Source organism: Capricornis sumatraensis, chromosome 10, assembly GCF_032405125.1.
Source record: "Capricornis sumatraensis isolate serow.1 chromosome 10, serow.2, whole genome shotgun sequence".
Classification (NCBI taxonomy): domain Eukaryota; kingdom Metazoa; phylum Chordata; class Mammalia; order Artiodactyla; family Bovidae; genus Capricornis; species Capricornis sumatraensis.
Window position 1 is genome coordinate 89,230,675 of NC_091078.1, and position 25,347 is coordinate 89,256,021.

Here is a 25,347-nt window from a genome sequence, read left to right on the forward strand (position 1 = left end):
TGTACGACTAACAGATGTACTCAGAGAAGGCGATGGCACCCCACTCCAGTACTCTTGCCTGGAAAATCCCATGGACGGAGGAGCCTGGTAGGCTGCAGTCCATGGGGTCGCTAAGAGTTGGACATGACTGAGCGACTTCACTTTCATTTTTCACTTTCATGCATTGGAAAAGGAAATGGCAACCCACTCCAGTGTTCTTGCCTGGAGAATCCCAGGGACGGGAGAGCCTGGTGGGCTGCCGTCTATGGGGTCGCACGGAGTCTGACAGGACTGAAGTGACTTAGCAGCAGCAGCAGCAACAGGTGTACTAGAACCAGAGCTGAGTCATTGTTGAACAAAGTGAGTGACATGGATTAAATTGTTGAGAGGATTAAATGGGATAATGCATGTTGCAATGCTTAGCTATAGTAGGTGCTCAGTAACAATCACTGTTGCAATGAAATATTAGAATGTTAGCACTATTTATAGAATACATACTCTGAAAATTTCAGAGGAGGTGAAATGGTTTCCTTAAGCTTGCATTCTATTGGGACATAAATAACCAGCAAAAATAATTACATGATTAAATCTAACAGACTAAAACAAATAAACACATGTGAGACCCGAAAGCTCTCATTCTAAAAAGAAAGATGAGGAAAGCAATACTTAGTGTAGTGTGCTGTTTAAAAGCATAAGCTTTAGAGTTGGACCAACCTTATAATATAATCCTCAAAGCTGTTAGGATTTCAAATGAAGTATATAGCACTTGGTACATGGTAAGTGATCAGTAAATAATAGCAAGTTTTCTCTCTGGGGCTCAACTTCCTCACTTTTAAAAACAAGGCAGTAGTACAGTGGGTAAAGGTGTTGATATGAGAAGAAATGGTTTCTTGTCCCAGTTATTAGCTGTGATACCTTGGGCAGGTTACTTCTCTGACCCTGATTATCCTTATCTTTACAATGGAGACATTTCAGTGGACCATTAACATCCTGTTTTGTAATCTCCAGTGGCTTCTTGATGTGCAGCGAATCTGAAGTGGAAATCTGAAAAATCTACTCTGACATCTTCGTTTGATGTTCTGGTTAATGTTTTAGAGGCTAGTGATGGAAATCAGAGTTCTCTTCAGCTGTCTTGCTTAACTAAACAAAATGTGGATTACATTTTGGAAGAAGTTATGAGGAAGGAGACCCATTTCATTTGTCTTGAGAAGTTTAGAAAATCAATTTAAGAAGACTGGTGGAATCAGGTGAACATTGTTTAATTATATATATATAAATTAAAAAAAATTTATTACAATATTGCTTCTGTTTTTTATGTTTTGGTTTTTTGATAACAAGGTATATGGGATCTTAGCTTCCTGTTCAGGAATCAAACCTGCAGCACCTGCATTGGCAGTCTTAACACTGGATTGCCAGGGAAGTCCCAGGTGAACATTGTTTTAAGGAATTCTCTATAAACCTCAAAGCAGACAGACATGCTTAGTCACTGAGTGCTGTCCAGCTCTTTGCAACCCCATGGACCTGCCAGGCTCCTCTGTGCATGGGATTTCCCAGGCAAGAATACTGGAGTGGGTTGCCATTTCTTCCTCCAGGGATCTTTCTGACCCAGGGATTAACCCAGGTCTCCTGCATTACAGGCAGATTCTTTACCAGCTGAGCCACAAGGGAAGCCCATAAAAGCCACTTAAAGGATACAAAATTGTTTTTTAATCTAACAAGCTTTCAAAATGCAATTTTTAGTTCTTCAACTGCTAAGCAATTCTTTACATGTCTTTCCAGTGAAGAGGAAGTTTTCTTCTTGAAGACAGTCTATAATTTCTTTTAAGTTAAATTCTAGGCAAGTATGTGATCTCTTAGGTAATTGCATAGACTTTCAGTTATTAAAAAATTAAATAGTATTTTGTTGCACACTAGAAATTAATAAACATGTCTATTAAATTGCTTTTAGAGTTTAAAACTCTGATTATATTAAATCAATTGCTTTCCCTTTTCATTTCTCTTGTTTTCTTCAAATGTATATTTAATCACATTTATTTTCACCTTGTTTAAGAATTTATTATTGGAATATTTGAGAATTTAAACAGGAGGAACAGAGTAAACCCAGTGTAATCTATGAAGTGGCTTTACCATATCCACTGGAAGAAAGAAGTTTTGGGTTTTGATTGCCCAGGGTCACTCCTAAAATATGAGTTTCCAAAGGGTAGTTCTACCAGATGGAGTTTTACTCAGTAGGTCTTCAACAACATAAAGCTTATCCATTGTGAAACTTTGCAGGTTTTTCTTATTCAGCCCCATCCTGCAGAATGCACCAGCTGGAATAAACAACTACAGAACCACCTGCTGCTGCTGCTGCTGCTGCTGCTGCTGCTAAGTCGCTTCAGTCGTGTCTGACTGTGTGTGACCCCATAAACGGCAGCCCACCAGGCTCCCCCATCCCTGGGATTCTCCAGGCAAGAACATTAGAGTGGTTGCCACTTCCTTCTCCAATACAGAACCACCTAGGACAGCACAATTAGGAAAAGAAATTAAATATCCTGGTAATGTGTCTAATAACTATTAATTTATCATTGTTGTAAATTTAAATCGGAATAGCTGGACTTGTGACCAGAGGAAAAGAAAGGGGTATTTAAGTATTTTGGGAAGTCCCTGGCAGTCCAGTGGTTAGGACTCTGCTCTCATGGTGTGGGTTTAATCCCTGGTTAGGGAATTAAGATCCCACAAACCATGTGCCAAAAAAATACTTCTTTTAAAAAGTTGATGTTTCCAGTTTTCTCCATTATAATGTTGTAATGAATAATGAACATCTTACAAATATCATTTGGAAACTTGAGAGAAATTTTGGTACCATAAACTATTGGAAGTTTTACAGTTTGGTAGGTTAAATAAGTTATCTTACATGCATACAATGAAATGCAACCCTTAAAAAGAATGAGTTAAATCTATAAATACTGATATTTTTAAATGGTCACAGTATATTATTAAATAGAAAAAGAAGCTGCTTAGCAGCGTAAAATCCCATTAACATTTATATAGAAAAGTTAGTATTTCATAGAGTAAAATCTGGAAGAATAAATTTTAAGCAATGATGAACTTAATCATCAAATTCAAGTTTTTTGAAAAAATTATCTAAATGGTGCATGAATAAATTCATCTTATAAAAATAAATTAATACAGATTCACAGATACTTGTATTCAAATGTTCAGTTTTATTCATAAAAGTCCAAAACTTCAAAACAACCCAAATGGGCTATCAATTGATGAATGGATAAAGAAACTAGTATATCCACAATGGAATGTTACTTGGCAATTAAAAAGAACAAAGTATTGGTACTTGCTGTAACATGTGTTAATCTCAAAATCATAATGCTAAGAGAGTTTATACACAAGAGTTTGACCGTTCTGTATTACGCTGTAAAATTTGCATGAAATTTTGGAAAGGGCAATCTTATGACAGCATCAGTGGTTGGCCAGTGGAAGAGGATGACTACAAATGAGTATGAGAACTTTGGGGGGTAATGTAAACAATTAATATCATGATTATGGTGTTGGCTACAGTACTGTATGCACTTGTTAAAATTAATAGAATTGTACACTTAGAATTGTGTTGCATGTAAATTATATCTCAATAAACTGAATTTTTAAAGTATAGATAAAACTCTCTTTTAACTGTCACCCCGAGTTGGTTCCCTTACTCTCTAGGAAGGTGCCCTCCTCCCTCCACACAGGTTAGACAGGTAACCACTAAATGTCATTACTGCAGATTCTTTTTCAAAGTTATTGTTCTGCATTTATACACACACACACACACACACACACACACACACACACTCACACATTTTTATGTTACTTTACTGTGGGGCTTCCCAGGTGGTGCTAGTGGTAAAGGATCCACCTGCCAATGCAGGAGATGCAAGAGACTCTGGTTTCATCCCTGGGTGGAGGAGATCCCCTGGAGTAGGGAATGGCAACCCACTCCCCGTATCCTTGCCTGGAAAAATCCATGGACGGAGGAAACTAGCAGGTTACAGTGCATAGGGCCTCAGAGAGTCACACATTGACTCAGCAGCAGAGCAGATATCACTCTACTGTACTTAGTAATTATTTGGGGTTTCACAGTAAGTGTACTCTGGAGATCTTTTCATTAGAATTTATAGTTGTATGTCATTCTAAATCCGGAGAGTATTCTCAGAAATAGTATGGATAGATCATAATTTATTCAGTTATCCCTCAGTCATTCAACTATATTTGAGTGATTACAGAGTAATATACAAACAGACTAGGGTCCAGTTCTCTATAGAGTTTTTACACAAGTGGGAGAGGGGAAGAGGGTTACTAATAGTAATATCAAAAGTGAAATCATAACTATGAAGAGCAGATGGTTTGAGTCATTTATCTAGTCAGGAGGTCAATAATGTATTTTCCAAGGGAGTTAAACAGATCTGAAAGGTGGGTGAGCATGTCTTAGCATAAGCGTCGAGGTGGGGAGTGGGGTGCCGTTAATCCTAAATTGCACCAATGGTATGGCGGAAATACATGGGAGGTGGAGAAGATTGTGGGGAACTTTATTTTTAACAAGATATATACTTTATTTTGTAGACAAGAAAACATTAAGATCATAAATATTTTTGAAATGAGGCTTTCCACTTCAACATCGGGAATAAATCTTCCATGCTCCTTTTTGGAGAGAAGAAAAATAAGCCTTCCCCGTTGGCTTCTCTTAAAAACCTGCAATAGAGGATGTAAATGTCTTGGAGCTCTTTGTCTTGACAGACGATTAGAGATCTTTACTATGACCCGGCGTTGGCGGGTTTGAAGTGTTTAGGCCTAGCTTCATAAAGAAGGGTTGGTACAGCCTCATTCTCTGCGCACTGGGTTTTGAACAACTTATCTCCTGAGAAAGCAAGGTTTGTCTTCAAGCCTCCGTTAGGGCAAGTGTCTGATTCGCCGGGTGAAACGTGTACCTTCGGAAACCAGGAAATCTCCAACACACGCGGAAGAACGATGTTCACTACCTAACCCATACTGCACAGCCCGCCTTTACGGAAGGAAGGAATACAACCTCCAGGATGCATTTCTCTGGGCCGAAACGTCTCTCCTTGAGTCTGATTAGACGTGACGCAGCAAGGCATTGTGGGACTGTGTCCGTCCTCCAGTACACGGAGGCTAACTGGCCTCGCCCAGCTCCAGGAGCCACGTCCGGGGGCTACGCCGGCCAGAGGCGCACGTCAGCGAAGATGGGCCAATCTCTCTCCTGCGCAGGCGCAGTGGTTCGGGAAGCGCCGGAAGCGCAGGGGGATGGGGCGGCGGTGACGCGAATCTGTCCGCGTTGGAGGGGCCGGGCCGCTGCCGTAGTTGCCGCGGCTGCCTCGTGACGTGGCACAGCCGAAGATTTAACGTCGGAGCCGGAGCTGCCCCGCCAGTCGTGGAGCAGGTCCTCATCCCGCTGTCCGGGAGCTTTTTCGGACACGCCGGCTAGCGAACCGTCCCCGCAGCCGTCTTTCATCCTCAGCAGCTCTTTCCTCGCCGAGTTTTCTGGGAACGTAAAAGGAGAAGGCCCGGGGACGCCCCAAACCCCTTTTGCTCCTGCCCATTGCAAGTGCCACTACCGCCATGGGCCTCACCATCTCCTCCCTCTTCTCCCGCCTCTTCGGCAAGAAGCAGATGCGCATTTTGATGGGTGAGTAAGGGCCTGAGAAAAGAGACCAGGCCCGGGTGGGGCGGACGGGTCTCTAAGCTCGGGGTGGCCTCGGGGCCTGTTTTTTGGTGTTTTTTTTTTCCCCAGTCCGCTGCGGTGGGGGAGGGGCGGCGAGCTGGGGGTCGGGAGGAATTCCTAAAGGGGAACAATGGGGTGAAGGGTGGGCGGCCGTCGCAGATGTGTGGGAGAGGTTGGAAGTGGGCCGTGGGCAAGGTTTCCTCCTTCTGAGTTTGGCAATTTTTTGCTTGTCTTATTGAAAGCCCGACACAGTTGGGCGGAGATGTGAGGGTAGCGAACTCTCGGATCTTCCGAGCCCGGAAGAGGCTGGCGAAGCCCATTCTGAGAGAGCGATCTGGCTCCTTTCTTCCCGGGTGTGGGCAGCGGTCGGGAGGGAGGGGGAGGCCCGGCGACTCCAACCTTCCTCCTCCCCCCTTTCCGCCCCGTGTACACACTCTGCACACTCCCAACACTGTGTGAGCGAGCAGTCGCCAACTGCCCTGAGCCGGCCCGGGCAGGAAGTGGCCAGGCCCAGTGCGGTGGCCCAGGAGCACCTAGCTTTCCGTGGAGTCCGGAATCCTCAGCGCGCTGTCTCTCCGCTAAACTTTGCTTCGCTCTGGATTCCGCCTCATATATATATATACACATATTCTTTTCTTTATTAATGTCCTTGAAAATTTGAGATTATCATGAAAGTTTCTTTTGGCCAGTCTCAAGGGCTAAATATATTTAATTTACCAGAGAGTTTTCAAAGTACGTAATTTTTATTCAGCTGGCTAAAGTTTAATGGGTGGGTGGAGGGGCGGGGAGAAGGCTTAGAAACTTTTTTTTAAAGCTGGTGACAAGTTTTCAGTAAGTGAACATCATGCCGCATAATATTAGGGAGACCTTGTTAAGTAGTAATTACACGAGTGTTTTTTAAAAATCTTTTGGAAGGTGGGCTTTTAAAAAATTGCTCTTTAGGGTCGGTGTTTTGCTCTGCCGAGGGAGAATGGGCTTGTCACTTGAGTGATGTAAGCAGCGTCTCCCCGATGGTACTGTGAGTAGTTTTTACATCACAACTTAGGTCTGTGAACCTAAATAATGCTATGAGGAGCCTCGCTTAATTTAAACGTTGAGTTTTGTTGGATCATTAGCTTGTTTTCTAGAGAAGTGGAGAAGGGGGAGGTTTTATTTGAAAGTTCCCGGAAGCAAGGTTCAAGATACACAACGGTTAAGGGTATGCACATTTTGGTTCTTTCTTCACTTAACTCAAATTCCAGTTTACTCACAATCCCTGAAACAATTGTTGATAATTCATTCGCAGAGATAAATGAACGTGTTTTCTCTTTCAAAGTTTATCAGATTTCAGTTATGAAAAAGAATTATTTTTAGGAGGGTAAGCATAATGTTTGAGCTTTAAAAGTACCTGAAAATCGACAGTACGAAGTATTTGAAGTCAATGGGAGACCTTTGGACTGTCATAAATGAATTTCCAGCGTGTTCTTTAAAGAGATTACCTAGTGGGTGTTTCTGTTCTGGGAAAGTGTAGTGGGTTATATTTGAAATATAGTATATAATATTTTACTTAAGATTTCTTGTAAATTGTTGTTTTTCTTTTCTTTAGTCTTTTGTAATGGCTGAAAGTTTCAGAAAAGAAAGGTAGAATTATGTATGGTCTGAGCACTTTCAAATATTGATATGTATTAGGGAAGCATTTCTCCTCCTTATGCCCCAGAAATGAAAGAAAGTGGAAGAAGAAAAATAACTTTGTGCATTTGTGCAGGGAATAGAAGTCATGATTTGAAATCATTTAAATCATTCCATGTTAAATTTTCTATTAGTCAGGTTTGCTATTCTTGTTTTGCACTTTAATTCAGGATAATTAGGTTTCCTTGATTAAGTACAGTGAAATCACAAGGTCACCTTTTATGGTAACTCATCAAATGAAGCATTAACCATATGGGGAGTATGTGTATGGATAGTGAAGTAGGTGATTTGGAAATTTGATTACTCTTAGATTTTTATATCTAGCTTTATGAGTGATAGCATAAATAATCTTAATGTGTCTGCCCCATCCAAGTTTAGAATTACCAATTAAAGACTATTTTTCCACTATTAATGTTCTCTGCCAGGCATGTGTTCTTCCTTTTCCTTTATATGGCTTAGATAAAATTCATGCTTTCTTGAGTCAGTGACTTTTTCAGATTTTACCATTTTAAAGTATTATTGAAAGATAGCAGTTAGCTAATAAATCTGGTTTGCCAAATTACTGTGGAGTTTTACATTTTATTCGTACATATGCTTTCCTGAAAGCTAAAGTAATTAAAAAAGATGTTTGAAGTTGCACTTTATGTTAACTAATTAAAACTAGCACAGTGTATCGAATGTAACATCAAACTATAGATTGATAGAAATTATTTAATTTTTCTCCAAAGGGAAAATCACATGTGAATGATTATTATTAAGCTTAAATTCGAAGTCAGTTACCACTTCAGATTTTTCATGTAGTTCCTTTATTATCCTGTTTTCTGTATGATCTCCGTATTTTAATTTGTGATGAGATGTAATTTTGGTAAATGACTCCCTAAATGTTTATATTTGAAAACAATATGTTATGTAGAGGAGTTATTAATTCTACTTTCTTTAAACGTGAAAGTTGTTGCCTGTTGAAAAGCTGGAAAAGTGTTGGCTTTCAAAAAAATTGCTAACCCAGTGTAGATTTGTGTTATTTTACATGTGATTAGCTTTTTTGGACCATATATTTACTATCTAACTTTTGGTCTTGATTCTAAAAATAATGTCCTTTTTGTTAAATTTAGAAGATGTGAAAAAGAATAATTGATATCTTATAATTCTACCATTCCACTATATTTGTTATATTTACTCTTAGCCTTAAAGAGGAAGTTTTTGTTTCTCCAGAATTGTAGTTGTGGTATATAGCCTTGTGTTCTTTTTGACTTAGTTTATTATGACCTTTTCCTTAGGTCATTAACTGAAAGCATAATTGTCAGCCTTTAAAAAAGGGGAGAGGCCTTCTGGTTAGTTATATGATAGAGGGAAGTGATAAAAGAGGCAAAAATCCTTAGCTTTATGCCATTAGAAGTTGATGAAGCCACCCTTAGGTGCACCCTCATGTGTTACTATGAGGTATTTGTATCAGAGACTGATAATTTGCTATTAATTAATAGCACAGTAATCAAAGTGCTGACATCCCTCAGCTGTTGGGTAGAACCAAAACCCAAGCTCATTATTATTTTCCTATACACCTGTTAGCATCAGTGTCAGTTTTGATACCTGAACCTCTGAGGAATTAGATAAAATGTTAATGTACCTTGGGTCCACCAAGCAAACCTGAGGGAAGAATGTTGATATATGAATACTCTGGCATCAGACCTAAGATTGTTTTTAATGAAAAAAAAATGAGATGTAGTTCACATAATACTCATTTAAAGTGTGTAATTCAGTGATTTTTAGTATATTCACAAAGTTGTGTAACCATTAACACCATCTTTTTTTTTCTTTTTGGTGGCTGTGGGATCTTAATTCTCTGAGAGGGGATCTAACCTGGTCCATTGCAGTGAAAGCCCAAAATCTTAACCGTTAGGCCACCAGGGAACTCCTACCACTGGGTTAATTCTAGAACATTTCATCAGCCTAAAGAGACACGCCACCACTTTAGCAGTCACTCCTGCTCCTCACTGCTCCCTCTTGCAACAAACCATTTTTCTGCTTTCTGTTGCTGTGGTCTGGTTTGTTCAGGATATATGTTGCCTTTAGTGTCTGACTTTTTTCATGTTTCCAAGATTCATGATACTGACACATTATAGCCTGAATCAGTACTCCATTGCTTTTTATGGCGCAATAGTAATTCCGTTGTATGGATATAGTCCACAGTTTGTTTATCATTCATTCATCAGTTGATGGAAATGTAGTTGTTTTTACATTTCGGTTCTTACAGATTATGCTACTATGAACATTCATGCAGTTTTTGTGGAAGCATATATTTTTAATTCTTGTGGGTAAATTAGCAAGGAATGGGATTGTTGGGTCATTCTTAATTATGTTTTACATATTGAGGAACTGACAAAGTTTTTCAAAGCAGCTACACCTTTTCACACTTCTGCAGCTATATATGGATCTAGTTTCTTGAAAAGATCTTGTGTTTTAAAATCTGTGTTACTACTCCTGTGATTCTGAGAACATTTCTGAATTTCAGATTTTGCATCTAAAAAATGGAGAGTTATTGTGAGGGTTAAATTACAAAATGTATGCAGTCACCTGGTATTGTGTTTGGAACACAATAAGGACTTGATTTTTAATTATTTAAAAATTATTATGAAGTTTTATTTCAAGCTTCCTTGTAGAAAATCTGAAAGATAAACAAAACATGAAGAAAAATATCCTAACTGGAACTTTACTTACTGAAAATATACTTGTATCTTTTCAGTCTTTTTTCTTCTTTGCATTTGGTTTTTTCCCAAGTTGAGGTAATTGTAATCTATTTTCTTTAACTTAAAATGTAAGTATTTCAAATGATTGCCAAAAGATTTGGGGGACAGTTTTGCTGCTTTTGACTGTTCCGTCGAAGTGTAGGTCCAGTCAAGGAGAACAAATAATTCCAGTATATCTTTCAAAACAGTGACTTGTTTATGAGGGAGAGAGGGAGGGGGGAGGACATTACTGGACTGTACAGATTAGAGTCTTATCTTGGCTAGTTGAGGATTGGTTATAGCTTCATTTCGTGGAGAAATCTCATTGCCAAATATTACAACATTAAGAAAATACGTACTTAAGAAATCACTAAAGTGGCACAGAATTGTTACACCAACATTTTTTTGAATATAGAACTATATAATAAGCGATGATGTACATTTGTGCATCTTAAACTTCATGATAAATATACCTCAAAACTTAGAGCTTGCATTTATACAACACTTATTTTAGATGCAACTCAAAAAAGATAATCTTTGTGATTTTAGAGTCTTGTATGTGGCTGTGAGCCACTTAACTCTTGTTTTAAAATTTTAAAAATAGCTTCCAGATGCTTAAAAAAACTTTATGGATACACTGTTTTGTATCAATTTAAATAAACATATAAAATATTAAGTCTCTAAAGCAGTCGTCCTGATGAGTTTTCACTGGTCTCAACAGTTTCTAATAAAGGAAAGACATTATTTGGGGAATATTTTCCTTTTAATGAAATCAGTACATGTTTATTGTGTAAAAAAGTTCCATACTCTGTATAGAGTAGAAAGATATTAATCATGCATACAAACAGGTATAAATTGTCATTTAAAGAAAAGTTTAATTACCTGAATGCGTTTGTATAACCTAAAGTAGTTATGTAATCATTATTTATCCTGGATTTCTTTCATTCCTTATCAATATTGTTGGACTTACATTGTTTTCAAACTAAGATTTGAAGTCCAGTTGGACCTCCAGTGATGACAGGTGTGTACATAAGTTCTCCAAACTAAACACAGATTAAAAAAATTTTTTTATTAATTAATTTTTGCCTGTGCTGGGTATTCATTGCTGCCCATGGGCTTTCTCTAGTTGTAAGTGGGGGCTCCTCTCTAGTTGCGGTGCACATTGCGGTGGCTGCTTGTTGCAGAACATGGGCTCAGTAGTTGTGGTGCACGATTTTAGTTGCCCTCTGGCATGCTGGATCTTAGTTCCTGGACCAGGGATCAAACCTGTGTCCCCTGGGTTGGGAGGCGGATTCTTAACCACTGGACCATTAGGGAGTCTCCCCACAAGTGTTTTTTCTAATCAGCATTTCAGTTTCAGTTCTGACTTGGGCTAATGATATTTGGACTTAGTTAAAGGTGAATTTTGCTTTATTTTAAAATTTGATAAAAACTGCCTGAAGAGGATTTAGACTCAAGATACTTAAAGCTTTTTCCAACAATGAAAAGATCCTGTTGTTCACCCTTTCGTCCTCTGTATTTTTATTGAAAATGCTAACCTCTAAGGTAGCTGCTTTTGTTTCCTTGTGTATCTTTTAAAATTATGTTTTCTGATATGTTTGCTACTGTTCCATAGTTAAAAAATAAAACGGGCTTCCCTGGTAGTCCAGTGGTTAAGACTCCGCACTTGCTCTGCGGAGTAACACGGGTTTGATCCATCCCTAGGTGAGAATAAAGCAGTTCCTGGTAATGGTTTGTTTTTCTTATGCCCATAAGTGAGGGCTTAGAGTGTGGCTGTTCACTTTAAGTGCCATAATATTTTGGATAGAATAAACAGTTTTATTATGAAGAAGTGGGGAAAAGATTGATTAGAGGATACAGGAGTAAGACAGCATAAAATGTCTGCATCTCCATGGAGATCTTTTTTTAAAACTGCCTTTTATTTAATATGTAGTTATCTTTTACCTGGCTTCCCTGGTGGCTCAGATGGTAAAGAATCTATCTGCAGTGTGGGAGGCCCCGGTTCAAACCCTTTCTTTTATTTATCTTCTACCAGTGCTCTTTATTTCTCCATATGGATTCACATTATTATTTAGAGTCCTTTCACTTAAGTTTGAAACTCCTTTTAGTATTTTTTTGTAGGATAGGTTTGCTAGTAACAAATTCTCTTAGTTTTTATTTAGAAACTTCTTACTTTCTCATTTTTGAAGGATAGATTTGCTGGACGTAGGAGTCTTGATGGATGTTCTTTCTTCCATTACTTTGAATATAACATCCTGCTGCCTTCTGGCTTCCATAGTGTCTGATGAGAAGTCAGCATTTAATCTAATTGAGAGTCTTCTGTACATGATGAATCATTTTCTCTCCTGCTGCTTTCAGGGTTCTTTCTTTAGTTTTCAGCACTTAATCTAAGTGTTAATTTTTTTTGTAGTTCATCCTACTTCGAGTTTTTTGGCTTTTGGGATGTGTAGATTAGAGTTTTTCATTAACTTTGGGAAGTTTTCAGTCACTGTTTCTTCAGATGTTCTTTCTGTCTCTTTCCTTTTCTGGGGCTCTCATTATGCATGTTTTGGTATCCCTGATGGTGTCCCTCTGGTCTCTGATACTCTGTTTACTTCATTATTTTTTTTCCTTTTCCTCAGTGTGAATAGTCTCAGTTGACCTATCTCAAAGCTCATTGATTCCTTTTTCTACCAGCTCAGATATACTGTTGAACTCTTCTAGTGGTGTTTTTCCATTTCAGTATTGTACTTTTTAACTCCAGAGTTTCTGTTTGATTGTTTTTAATAGTTTTCTCATACTTTCCTCTAGCTCTTTTTTCTTTTTAAAATTTTATTATATTTTATTAATAAAATAATAAAATATTAGTTTGGGGGGAGTATAATTGCCTTGCAATTCCAGGGAGATCTTAAAGCTCTCCCCATTGTAGGATACAGAGCAGATAGGATTGTTATATAGGTAGAAGGAATTTGAATAGCCTACTCTAGTCTTTGATTTCATTTAGGACTAACTGATAAAAGTTAAACTACTTGCACAGGAATGTAAATTATATAAGTGAGGTGATTTTCAGTTTTTTTTTTTTTTAACAGCATGGGTTTCCTTTGTTAAAGTCATGCTCTGAAGTAAATATCCTTACTTAAGTCAATACTTAGTTGAATTGATTTTAAAATCTGTGATAGTGTTAATGTAGGCAACCAAATGTGATTCCTTAGATGAATAATCCATTCAATGAGGTTATTAGGTATTGACCTTCCATTTTTGAAGGCTTTAGCAAGTATGTAGTATGTGCAGATTTTCAAAGATTGATGGTTTTCTCAGAAGCAAGTACATTCCTCCCTACTTATATCCACCTGCCTCAAAGGAATTTTAAGAATTTAGGCATTACTTCATTGGAGATGAGTATGACAGGGCAGTTTTCACAACCCAAATTAACCAGTCTTTTGTAAAACTTCTGCACATTTGATGTTGAAATGGATTAAGATCCAGGTAAAGTTGGCTTCATCTTTATAATTTAAGAAGGGCATAATTATATACAGTTTTTCCTCTAACATTAAGACCGTTACTTAAAATTTTCTTGGTATATTAAAGGGAATTGACTGTCAATCGTAAAGATTGCTCTTAATTTGTTCTTACGTGTTCTTTGATCCCATTTCTAATTTGTGTTTTTTTAAATGGTAGTATTTCATAGAATTGATGAGGACTTGAAAGAGATCTTAGATTACTTGATCAGGTCCCTTTATTTTATAGCTAATTTCTCTAACCTCTTTCCTTAAGGGATCCCATGCTGTCTCTCTAGGTCTAGAAAGGAAAACAGAAATGGCTTTTTTAGGAAGTGTAGTCTTTGGGAGCTAGAAATGAGGTGATTTCATTTCTAACTCATTAGTGCCTTGACCAGTCAACTTTTGTTTTCAAACTAAAAATTTGTTGTAAAATTGTTTCTTAGTGTGTCCTTTTGGTCTAGATTTAAAATCTGTAATGTCTTTTTCTAGTTGGATTGGATGCTGCTGGCAAGACGACCATTCTGTATAAACTGAAGTTAGGGGAGATAGTCACCACCATTCCTACCATTGGTAAGGTTTACAGTGATTTTTATTTATATCATAATAATGTATTATAAAGTGAAATAGAATACAGTTTAATTTTGACTTTTTTTAAGAGTAGTTTTTGGCTCACAGAAAAATTGAAAGGAAACTACAGAGATTTCCCATATGTCCTCTTCCCCTGCACATGCATAGCCCTCTCCATCATCAATATTACTTATTTTATCAATTAATAAACATACATTAACACATCGTAGTCATCCGAAGTCCCTATACTTAAGGTTTGGTACATTGTGTGGGTTTGGACAAATGTACCATTAATAACATATATGCATCATTGTAACTGTCTTGGTTTTTAACCTTTGTTGATTATGTATTAGGACTTAAAAAAAAAAACCAATTCGGGGGGGAATTCCCCAATCAAAGGGGTTGTTTTTCTGAATGACAAAATGTGCAAAATGGTCTTTTCTTTCTTTCTTTCTTTCTCCTATATAGGTTTTAATGTGGAAACAGTAGAATATAAGAACATTTGTTTCACAGTATGGGATGTTGGTGGTCAAGATAAAATTAGGCCTCTCTGGAGGCATTACTTTCAAAATACCCAGGTAAGTAAGGAATGCTATACATTTTATAACTTCTCTTTATGTTTCATGTTGTAAAGTTTAATATATACTGTTTACTTGGATATTCGTGTTCACTCTGTGAGTTGGCATTCTTCTTATCAGTACTTCCATGTTCTTCAGTGGACTCTCTCCTTTGTGCCTTTGTAGACTAAATTACCTAGGGTAGAAAAGTTAAATAATTATCATAGTGATATTTTGGAAGGTGGATTGGGATGGCTCTCAAGATTGAATTAGATGTCTTATCAGTAGTTCTGTTGGTTTCATCTTAGTGTAGAATCTTAGAAGTAAGATCTTCTAAAAGTATAGCTTTCTGTCGTTGTAGTTTTTAATGAATGTACTGTGATTAATAGTTCTTAATTTAACTCAGTGAAGAGTTTATTAAAATACATGAGGAAAAAATTAAATTAGAGCTTCTCTGTTGATTTGTGAGGTATTTTTGTATTATCATGTAGTATGTATAATACTGACCTGGAAGAGACTTTAGTGATCGTATGGAGCAGGAATTCTCCAATTTGACTGCGTATTAAAGTCACCTGGAGAGTATTAAAAGCCTCAAAAACCTGAGCATAATACCTGGCCACTTGAATCAGAATCTGTGGCAACATAAACTAGACATGAGTAGTGTTTCTCAAATTTTAATCTGCATATGAATCACCTGGCTATTTGTTAAAATACAGGTCAGTTCAGTGGGACCTGGCTGAGTAAGGCTTGAGATTCTTCATTTCTAGGAAATTCTCACGGGATGGTGCTTAATGCTGCTGGTTAGGCTCCGTTACTGGGTTTTTCAGCAGTAGCATTTTTGACATTTCAGGGTGGTTAATTCTTTGTTAGTGAGTATGGAGAGGGCTCTCCTTTGCATTCATTGTAGAGTGGTTGGCAGCATTATTGGCCTTTATCCACTAGTTGTAATCTACCCAGTCATAGTCTCCCCTACCCAGTCCAGTTGCAACAACCAGAAATGTCTCCACGTATTGCAAAATATTTCCTGGAGACAAAATTGCTCCCTCTTAAGAACCACTGTGGTAGTCTAATTCTTATATATGAGGAAACTGAAGCTTGGAATGACTTAAGACTGGAGAGCTGGTTCTTGTTTTACATTTTCAGTTAAGTAGGTCCCGACTCTGGTGATTTCTACCACATGAGGGATTTCTCATTAGTTTTTGTTTACTACTGGAGTTGATAAAGGTTTGTAAAAAACAGTAATGTGTGATGTTACAAGCACTTCCTGTGTTTAAGATCTGCAGATGTCATTCTTGATTGTACTTCTTAATAACATTGTATACAAGTGAGGTTTATTGCCACCATGTAGCAGTGAATACTCTAGGTGAGTGGCTGAAACAATCAGGTTTAAGTAGCACGTCATGTTAAGTAACTGACATACTTTTTATTAAAAAATAAAAGTGTTTCTGTTCATTAACATGAAAGTGAAAGTATCAGTCGCCCAGTTGTGTCTGACTCTTTCTGACACCAGGCACTGTAGCCTACCAGGCTCCTCTGTCCTTGGGCTTCTCCAAATAAGAATACTGGAGTGCGTTGCCAGTCCCTTCTCCAGGGGGAATCTTCATGACCCAGGGATCAGACCTGGTTCTCCGGCATTGCACGCTGATTCTTTACCATCTGAGCCACAGGGAAGCCTATTCATTAACATAGCTGTGGTTAGAAAATGTTTTAACATGATTTATATTTTAAAACTTTGTTGTGGAAGTTTTCAAATATATACAAATGAAAAGAATAGCATAATAAACTCCCACATATCTATCACTCAACTTCAGTTATTAGGATATGGACAGTATTGTTTAATTGATATGCCTTTATTATATATTTTGCCTTTTGGATTGTTTTAAAGTAAGTCAGGCATTTTTTTAGAGAACACATTTATTTTTTTGAGATAAATTTGGTATGATACAAAACTGGTAATCTTAAACCTTTAATTCTTTCTAATTTATTTAATTTTTATAATTTTATTGAAGTATAATTGATTTATAGTGTTTTAGTTTCTGATGTACAGCAAAGTGACTTAGTTATATAGATATATATTCTTTTACATGTTCTTTTCCATTATGGTTTGCCATGAGGCATTGACTATAGTTACCTGTGCTATACAATAAGACCTTGTTTATCCATCCTATATATACTAGTTTGCATCTGTTAGTTCCAGGCTCCCAGTTCCCCCTCATCGCCCCCATCTATCAACCACAAGTCTGTTCTCTGTGTCTGTGACCCTGTTCCTGTTCCGTAGATACGCTCGTTTATGTTGTATTTTAGATTCCACATATAAGTGGTGTCGTATGGTATTTGTCTTTCTTTTTCTGACTTTCTTCACTTAATATGATGACCTGTCGGTCCATCCATGTTGCTGCAAATGGCATTATTTTATTCTTTTTTACAGAGTAATATTCTGTTGTATATGTGTGCTACATCTTCTTTAATCCTTTCATCTGTTGATGGACGTAGAGATTGTTTCCATGTTTTTAAGCCTTTAACTCTCGACCAAAGGTAACCCTGGTCGTATTCCTTGACTTGTTTAGACTGCTATTTAATTTACTTTTAACTTGTAATTAGACTCATTCCTGGCCTCTCTGGACCACCCTAGAATTGAAAGTTCAAGTACTTCTTCCCAGGGACCTCAAGGCTGCTGGAGAAAGCTTTATGATTACCTGATGTAATCACCACTGTCCTTTTAAAGCTATCTTTTGCAACACTCATGATCAGTTCTTTTAGAAGCTAATTATTCCATTTAACCATACTTTCTCTAACTTATATTAACAATCCACGACACATTGTTTATTGCAGTAAATTCCTCTTCTCTGTATAATTGAAATTATTTTCCTATTCTAAACAAATAAGTAAATATTTGGCTTTTTAAGTAGTCTTTTCTTAGACTAGCCATTTTTAGAATCCAATTTTTCTACCCTCTTGATTCTGTGCTGTCTCAGGAAGTGAATAACTTACACTTATTTCTAAAATAACCTTCCCTCTCAAGGTTATGTTGGGACTCATAGTGTTATTTGCATTTTAAACAATAAAAATAGATTGTTAGTAGTCCAGATAAAATTAGATCCATTTTAGAGGCATTACCTCTTCTAGAGAAGTAGGTTCTAAAAAGGACTAACTTTCGAGATAGGAGGAAAAGGAGACAATTACTAAATGCCTGTGATATGCCAGATACAAATGTTAGATTCTTTTATACCTCTGTGATTATGTTTCATCTTTAATAGGCTTAAAAAGTTGTTAGTGTTTTATTTTATAGAATAGGAGGCATGTTCAAAGACTAGGTAATTTATATAATTAATAACCAGTGCTTAGATTTGAATTTATTTTTCCACTATGCCATTGTTGTTTGAGTTGCTAAGCCGTGTCCAAGTCTTTGTGACCCCATGGACTGCAGCACACCAGGCTTCCCTGTCCTTCACTATCTCCTGTAGTTTGCTCAGACTTAGGTCCATTGAGTCTATGATGCCATCCAACCATCTCATTTTCTGTTGCCCCCTTTTCCTCCTGTCCTCAATCTTTCAGCATTAGGGCCTTTTCCACGGAGTCAGCTCCTCACATCAGATGGCCAAAGTATTCGAGCTGGAGCTTCAGCTTCAGCATCAGTCCTTCCAGTGAATATTCAGGGCTGATTTCCTTTAGGATTGACTGGTTAGATCTCCTTGCAGTCCAGGGGACTCTCAACAGTCTTCTCCAACACCACACTTCAAAAGCATCAGTTCTTCAGTCCTCAGCCTCTTTTGTGGATCAGCTTTCACATCCTTACATGACTACTGGAAAAACCGTAGCTTTGACCATATATGGACCTTTGTCAACTAAAGTGATGTTGCTGGCTTTTAATATGCTGTCTAGGTTTGTCATAGCTTTTCTTCCAAAGAACAAGCATCTTAATTTTTGGCTGCAGTCACCACAGAGATTCTGGAGCCCAGAAAAATAAAATCTACCCACTATGATACACTGGCTCTCAAAGCACCAAATTTTTTTTCAAAGGATAGGGTGTTTAAAATGATTTCCTGCAGAGATAAAGGAAATGGGCTTGACGTTTTCTAGACCAAAAGAAAGTATATGTCATTTAATGTCCGTAGTCTGAAATACTTACTGGCATAGTACCTAGCAAGCTTTATGATAGTACTGAGAGGATTAATCCCTCAGTGGATTTAATGTAATGACTTACAGAAATAATAGCAGAAGATAGTTTGTGATAAAGTGACAGAAGATTAAAAATACCTGGGTCAGGTTGTGGGGAGAATAATAATACTTGGTACAACAGGGATAGCTTTTCACAAATCTGCCCTGCCTCTCTCTAACTTAAAATTATATACTTTTCCATGTGAAAGTTTTTGAAAGAATCTTAATTCAGCTAATTCCTTCCTAATTAGTATAAAATTCTAATTTTTTTGTAGTATAAAATTCTATTATATGACTATCTTTTAAGAATGGTTACTATCTTTTTTTTTGTTAATTTCTTACTTGATAAGTCATTCTTGAATTTTTCTTGATTTATTTGGCTTAAAACTTTCTTGGCCCTGATTCTGGAACTGGCAGGCAGCATTCTAGAGTAAGACTTATTATATAAAAAGTACTGACGTGCCCTCCTTCCTCTTTTTTTAGTTTCATTTTGTGCATGCCTTCGAGTAAGCTAATTCAGTTAGTAAATTGAATCTTTAGGATTGTCCTTTGACCTAAATTGGATTGTCCTTCCTTTATACTTTTGTGCCCACTTTATGGGCATTTTGTTACTATTACTCACCTGTACTTGAACTTGCAAGGGCAGGGGGAAGGGATAAAATTTATTTTTTACTGTAGTTGAAAAAAGAGTAAGGGTTTTTTTTGGGGGGGAAATAGCACTGATAAGTTAAAAATCACAAATAGTGCTCAAATCTGTTTTTAGTGTTTATTGCTCTCTTCTTTTTTTTTTTTTTAAAGTAAGAAAACTTTCTTCCTAGCACTTAACTCTTCATATGGTTTTGCTGCCTGTATATTTTTAGGTTTCATGTTTATTTTGTGTTTTAAGTTTAACATAATTTATTTAAACAATTTTTCTTCAGGGTCTTATTTTTGTGGTAGATAGCAATGATCGTGAAAGAATTCAGGAAGGAGCAGAAGAGCTGCAGAAAATGGTGAGAATATTTCTTAAATTTATCATTTCCAAGATACGTTATTTTCTGGGTGACAGTGGTAATATTAGTGGTCAGTACATTTTTACCGTAATCTGATTACATTAGTGAGCTTAGAACCTTGAGGAACTATATTCACAGGTTCTTAAGACTGCACATGAAAATTTATACTTATGAATGAGTGACTGCTTCAGCAAGTTGGGAGGAAAGCCCAATTTGTAGAATACTCTGTGAGTGAATCTCCTGTTTTGAAGTGTTTGTGACCTTGGAATCCTTGTTCCCAAGGTCATTGGGTTCAGTTTTCCCTATACTGTACCTATTCAAAATGTTTTGTAATATCAACCATGATAAAAAAATTCCACCTAAAGGATATAGCATTTTGGTTGATGGTGGCATTTTGACCTTGCCATGTATTAGTTTAATATTTTCATATATTCATATTGTTAAAAATCCTGGGGAGGGGATGGTTGAACTTTGCCATGGTTTTAGACTTAGATTTGTGAAATACTCACTGAAATATTATCATTCATTGCTCCTAAGAATGTTGAGTGAAGTTTATAAAACCCTAGTGCTGGTATATGTGTAACTGGTGCTTTTTATGTCTCAGTTAAATATTACCCCTTCTACTCTTCCTTTTTTTTTCCCATCTTTTTTTGGTTAAGTTTTATTGATAAAATTCACATACCATAACTTCACTCATTTGATAGATAGAAGTCACTGGTTTCTAGTATATAAAATTGGATAATCATTACCACAGTTGAATTTAGAACATTTCATCATCTCCAAAAGAAATCCCCCATACCTTCCCTCCACTCCACACTCCCCTGTACATATGCATATGGTCTTTTGTTAACCTTTTAAAAGGTTCTGTCGCTTTGTACTTAGCATAAGTTTCCGAGTTTTGTCTCATATCGGTATTTGATTCCTGCCGGCTTCAGCATTTGGTATTATTCTTGTATTTTTCATGAAATAGTATTTTTCACTACTATGCCCTAATCACTATATTATTTTCCCATTGTTTGATCCAGCTGACCAGAAAGTATAAAAGTCCAGAAAGACTCGCCATGTAAATAAGTTTACAATTAAATACCATAGAGTTCTCCCATAATTGTTTATTCCTATGTGTGTTTCTTGTCCTTGCTAGACCTGATCCTCTGTGGGTGACTGTCAAGACTGAATGAGTGATTTACCTTAACGAAATGTAGGATGATTTACTTAAGAGAATAGTTTTGTTTTACTTCTAGGTGTATGATTATTGGTTGATGTTTGATAATGTATGTAATGTTGAATAAATGATGTATATATGTAGGAAGACAGTGTTTTACCTAGTTTGTTCAATAATTGAATTTTGATTTGATAGTTGTTAAAGTCTTTGTTTTTATTTTTAGCTTCAGGAAGATGAGTTGCGAGATGCAGTGTTGCTGCTTTTTGCAAACAAACAGGACTTGCCGAATGCTATGGCCATTAGCGAAATGACAGATAAATTAGGTCTTCAGTCCCTTCGTAACAGAACAGTAAGTATTTGGAGTTTCAATTATTAGGATAATTTTTTAAGCTAGTATTTGAACTTTTATAACTTACTTGTCCTCTTTGAAACAGGTGGTGAGCACATCTTTTTAAAAGCTACAGGGACTTCCCTGGCGGTCCAGTGGTTAACGACGCCACTCTTCACTGCAGGGAGCATGGGTTCAAGCCCTGGTTGGGGAAACTAAGATCCCTCATGCCTTGCAGTGCAGCCAAAAAAAAACCTATGAGAGACTCTTGCTTATATAAAAATGAGCTCTTTAAGCTTTATTTCAAACCTGTCTTTTATATAACTCTGCAGCACATATTTTGTGGTTAGGTTTTCTTTTTAAAACTCCAATATTTATCAGCTATATTTTAAATACTATTTGGTACTGTTTTCATGGTAGCACTAAACTTGTGCAGGGACTATAACTATGATATTAAACAAGTTTTGAGTTGTGAATTATAAAAAATACCTATTTTTTCTCCAATAGCTTATCATTTTAGATCAGTTATTTAAATATTAGCAAAATACAATCTACTGTTTTATATGTAAAAATATCACAAACTGTTTTTGTAGCTTGTGCTTTACAGTAGTTTTTCATTAACTTGTCAACAAGGGAAATACTGTGGTATGACAATAACTGTATTCACTGTTTAACATGCCCCAGGCTAATTTAAATAAGACAGACTAAACGATGCCAGTTTTCCATGCTGAGGAGATACGAATTCATGCTTTTTCCCAGCCTTCTAGGTTATTAGGGTCTTTGGTGTTCAAGTAATAATTGGCAGCATATGGTAGACTTGAAGTGACTTTGCAACATTAAAAGAAGGTCTTTATTTTAAGCAAAATAAAATGGTCAATAAAGAAAATTAATAAATCATCCCATAAAGATAATTAAATTACTTTCTAGGTCTTTTTCTTGGTATTTGTAAATTTTCATGACATTTGATATAGTTACTGAAGAGAATATTTGTAGACATTTTAAAGAGTGGAACTTTTGGGGTACATGAGACTAAAGACAGTGAAATTTTTGGAAAAGCTTGCCTCTGAAATATCAGCAATCCCTACTCTTTGAAAATTTTGCTTCCTCTACTCTGAACTTAGTTTTATGAGAAACAAGGACCAAGTGGGTATTATTAATTATTAATACAAATCTTCTGTGAACATTCAGATAAAGTAGTAGTTGGTTAAATGTAATGAATGAGTAGCAGAACTTCTTTTCCTCTGCCCATTATTGATTCCTAGCTTCCATCAGCCTAGCTTACTTTGGTGGGTTTGGATATGATAGCTAATTAGTTCTGTGCTAGATGTAAAGAGTGCATATGCAGGTGATTTATGATTTTTAATCCTCAGCAGTTATATGCTTTTTATATTTTATTAGATATAAAATTAGTCATTTGTGAGATATAATAATACTTTAACTCACTGACAACTTTATTTCCTATGACTTTATGTATTTTTTTTTCCTTTTTTCTATATATTTATGGTACGTACTAATTCCCCTGGAAGATGATTTTCTGAATAAGAAATGGTAAACATTTGATTATATTAATCAAGCATTTTCTTGTTGTCCTTTCTTTACAGTGGTATGTTCAAGCCACTTGTGCTACACAAGGAACCGGTCTGTATGAGGGACTTGACTGGCTGTCAAATGAGCTTTCAAAACGTTAAATGAAGCTGGATATCTAACCAAGGACATGTTTGATAGAATTGGTCTAGGCTTGTTACAACAAAATTAGTTTGCATCTTGGTTATTAAACAGTATCTGGGACTGGTTTGGGCAGAATATTACTGCGTTTAAACTTATTTTGTTGCCAATTATTGTTTACCAAGTATAATGTTGCCATTTAGCAATATGCTTGGTTTTAAAGAGAGTCTCCTTAACTTGGGAAAAAAAAAGTGTCCTCTTTTAATTTTACTTTCCTTAAGCCTAAATGCCTGGACTTAGCTAATGTGACACCTTTTAAATAAATCCATTTTGAATGTTTTTTTTTTTTTTTTGAGCCCACAACGAATAATGTTTTAAAGTTACCCCTTGCTACTTTAAATGATACCTTTATCATTCCTGGGACAGTCTGCTGATTTAAAAAAATGTAGCATTCCATTTGTATTTATTTTCCCCCCTTGCCAAAAAGATTTTTTAATACTGCTTGTACCAGCCAGGGAAATGCTCCAAAACACTATTCAGATCTTGCACTGAGGAACTTCTATTTCTCCCCTCATTGTTATTGACTCCTGGCTTCCATCAGCCAAGCTTACCTTGGTGTGGTTTGGATTTGATAATTAGTTCTGTGCTAGATGTAAAGAGTGCATATGGAGATGATTTTTAATCCTCAGCAGATTGTCTTCCTTTATATCTTTTTTATGTTGCATGTTGCTTTTGGTATCAGCCTGACTCTTTGCCCAGTATATGATAGTTCTGCTGATGTTTTATTGTTTATTGGTGAACATATCTTCATTAAGAGTTTTTGGAAAACTCATCAAACTCAATGAATAAGTTTTCTTCATAACCCATTTGGAATTATTCCTAATAAAATGATAAAAACATTTAATGGTGTTTGTTTTTCTTGAGTCTTGAAGATGTTTGAAATGGATTTTTCTTATTTAGCAGAGTTGATTTGCATTTATTACATACTGTGAACAGTCATACAGATCCCACTGAGTTTATTGTTTGAATTGGAAGTAAAATACGGGTTGCTCATCATGTGTATAACAGAGTGGGGAGCAGCTTCAAAAATTTAGTGTTCTTTGATAAAATACCATTTTGATGCTGTACATTTCTAAAGTCAGATCAAGAGTAAAAAGCTGTAATAAAATGAACTATCCCCAAAGTATAAATGCATGTATTTGTTTCACAGCTCACATTAGTTTAAAAACATCCAAGTGTTGTTTGCATGGCATAATACATAGGTTGTTAGTGATGCTCCTCTCCTATGTAGGGGAACAAAGTTCACAAGCACTTTCTTTTTTAGTGTCACAAATTTCAGAACTTCCGCAGAAAGTGACTAATTCTTTGACATAAGGTATGTACCTCATGAACTTAATCTATGAAGTTACTAAGAACTCAACTTGGTAACCCAATGAGTAACTTGGTTTTTGACTATAATTTATATATTTTATAGACCTTGAATTTATATGATTATTAATGGCTTAGATAAATTTATGTATTGGAATCTTAACTTTCAGAACCAAATACATGCTTGTAAAATAATGTGTATTTTTGAATTGTAAAAAAAAACTGGACAGTGAAAATTAGAAAAGTTGTCAAACGGGTTGCCGGGAGAAAAATGTATGGAAAACTTGTGTTATTTAACTTTTCTTAACTTCTTCCTTCTGAATAAGAAAGGTCTTATTTCTTGAATAAAATTTGGATAGGGTAAATAGTGTGAGTGGTTTTATGGGGCTCAACTAGGAGATGCAAAACTACAGTAGGTTCAGTGATGGGATCATAGTTAAATTAACACTGTTACGTTAAAAAAACTAAACCAAGTTAAGTCAAGAGTGCTTTCATGAACTCTGAAGACAGAATAAAGAGAATCCATATAATCTTACTTTCAGCATATGGCAGCTGTTACTACACCATTGTTGGAAATGACTGCACTAGAAATGTAAAATTGCCTAGTTTTCACTAAATGGGCTTTATAAAGATTTGCGTGCTTATTCTTACTTATTTTACTTTTTGACTGTGATGCTTAGCATTTGGGATCATAGCTCTCTCAATAGGGCCAGTCTGAACCTGCACCCCCTGCGTTGGAAGTGTGGAGTCTTAACCACTGGACCGTCAGGGAAGTCCCCTTTTTGTTTTTCAAACATTAACTTGCTGACTTGGCATATTTTTACCCCCAAGAAATAACTGTTTTTCTTCAGTCTTGGTGGTAGTTTCTTGGTTTTGTTTTTAAATTGAGAATTTTTTTTTTTTCCATGTAGAAGTGAGTAAACAATTGAGAAGTGTAAATTGAAAGAATCCCTAAAATGCCTTTCACTGTGCTAACATTTTTTGAAAA

The 25,347-nt window shown here is 36.4% G+C and overlaps 1 protein-coding gene across 1 annotated transcript; it reads left to right on the forward strand.

Annotated features, from left to right (window-relative positions):
• Window positions 1-5,304: 5,304 nt before the first annotated feature.
• ARF4 (ARF GTPase 4) lies at window positions 5,305-23,881 on the forward strand. The gene is made up of 6 exons (XM_068982943.1): window positions 5,305-5,656; window positions 14,052-14,132; window positions 14,598-14,707; window positions 19,765-19,836; window positions 21,222-21,347; window positions 22,928-23,881. Exons 1-6 carry the CDS (start codon window positions 5,590-5,592, stop codon window positions 23,012-23,014), a joined length of 543 nt encoding a protein of 180 aa, XP_068839044.1. The 5' UTR covers window positions 5,305-5,589; the 3' UTR covers window positions 23,015-23,881.
• Window positions 23,882-25,347: the final 1,466 nt, after the last annotated feature.

Excerpts from the sequence above, each read along its gene's own strand:
- ARF4 (XM_068982943.1), top strand. The coding sequence starts at position 5,590 with ATGGGCCTCACCATCTCCTCCCTCTTCTCCCGCCTCTTCGGCAAGAAG. Across the intron at positions 19,837-21,221 it reads CAGAAGAGCTGCAGAAAATG|CTTCAGGAAGATGAGTTGCG; the intron begins GTGAGAATATTT and ends TTTTATTTTTAG. Across the intron at positions 21,348-22,927 it reads AGTCCCTTCGTAACAGAACA|TGGTATGTTCAAGCCACTTG; the intron begins GTAAGTATTTGG and ends CTTTCTTTACAG.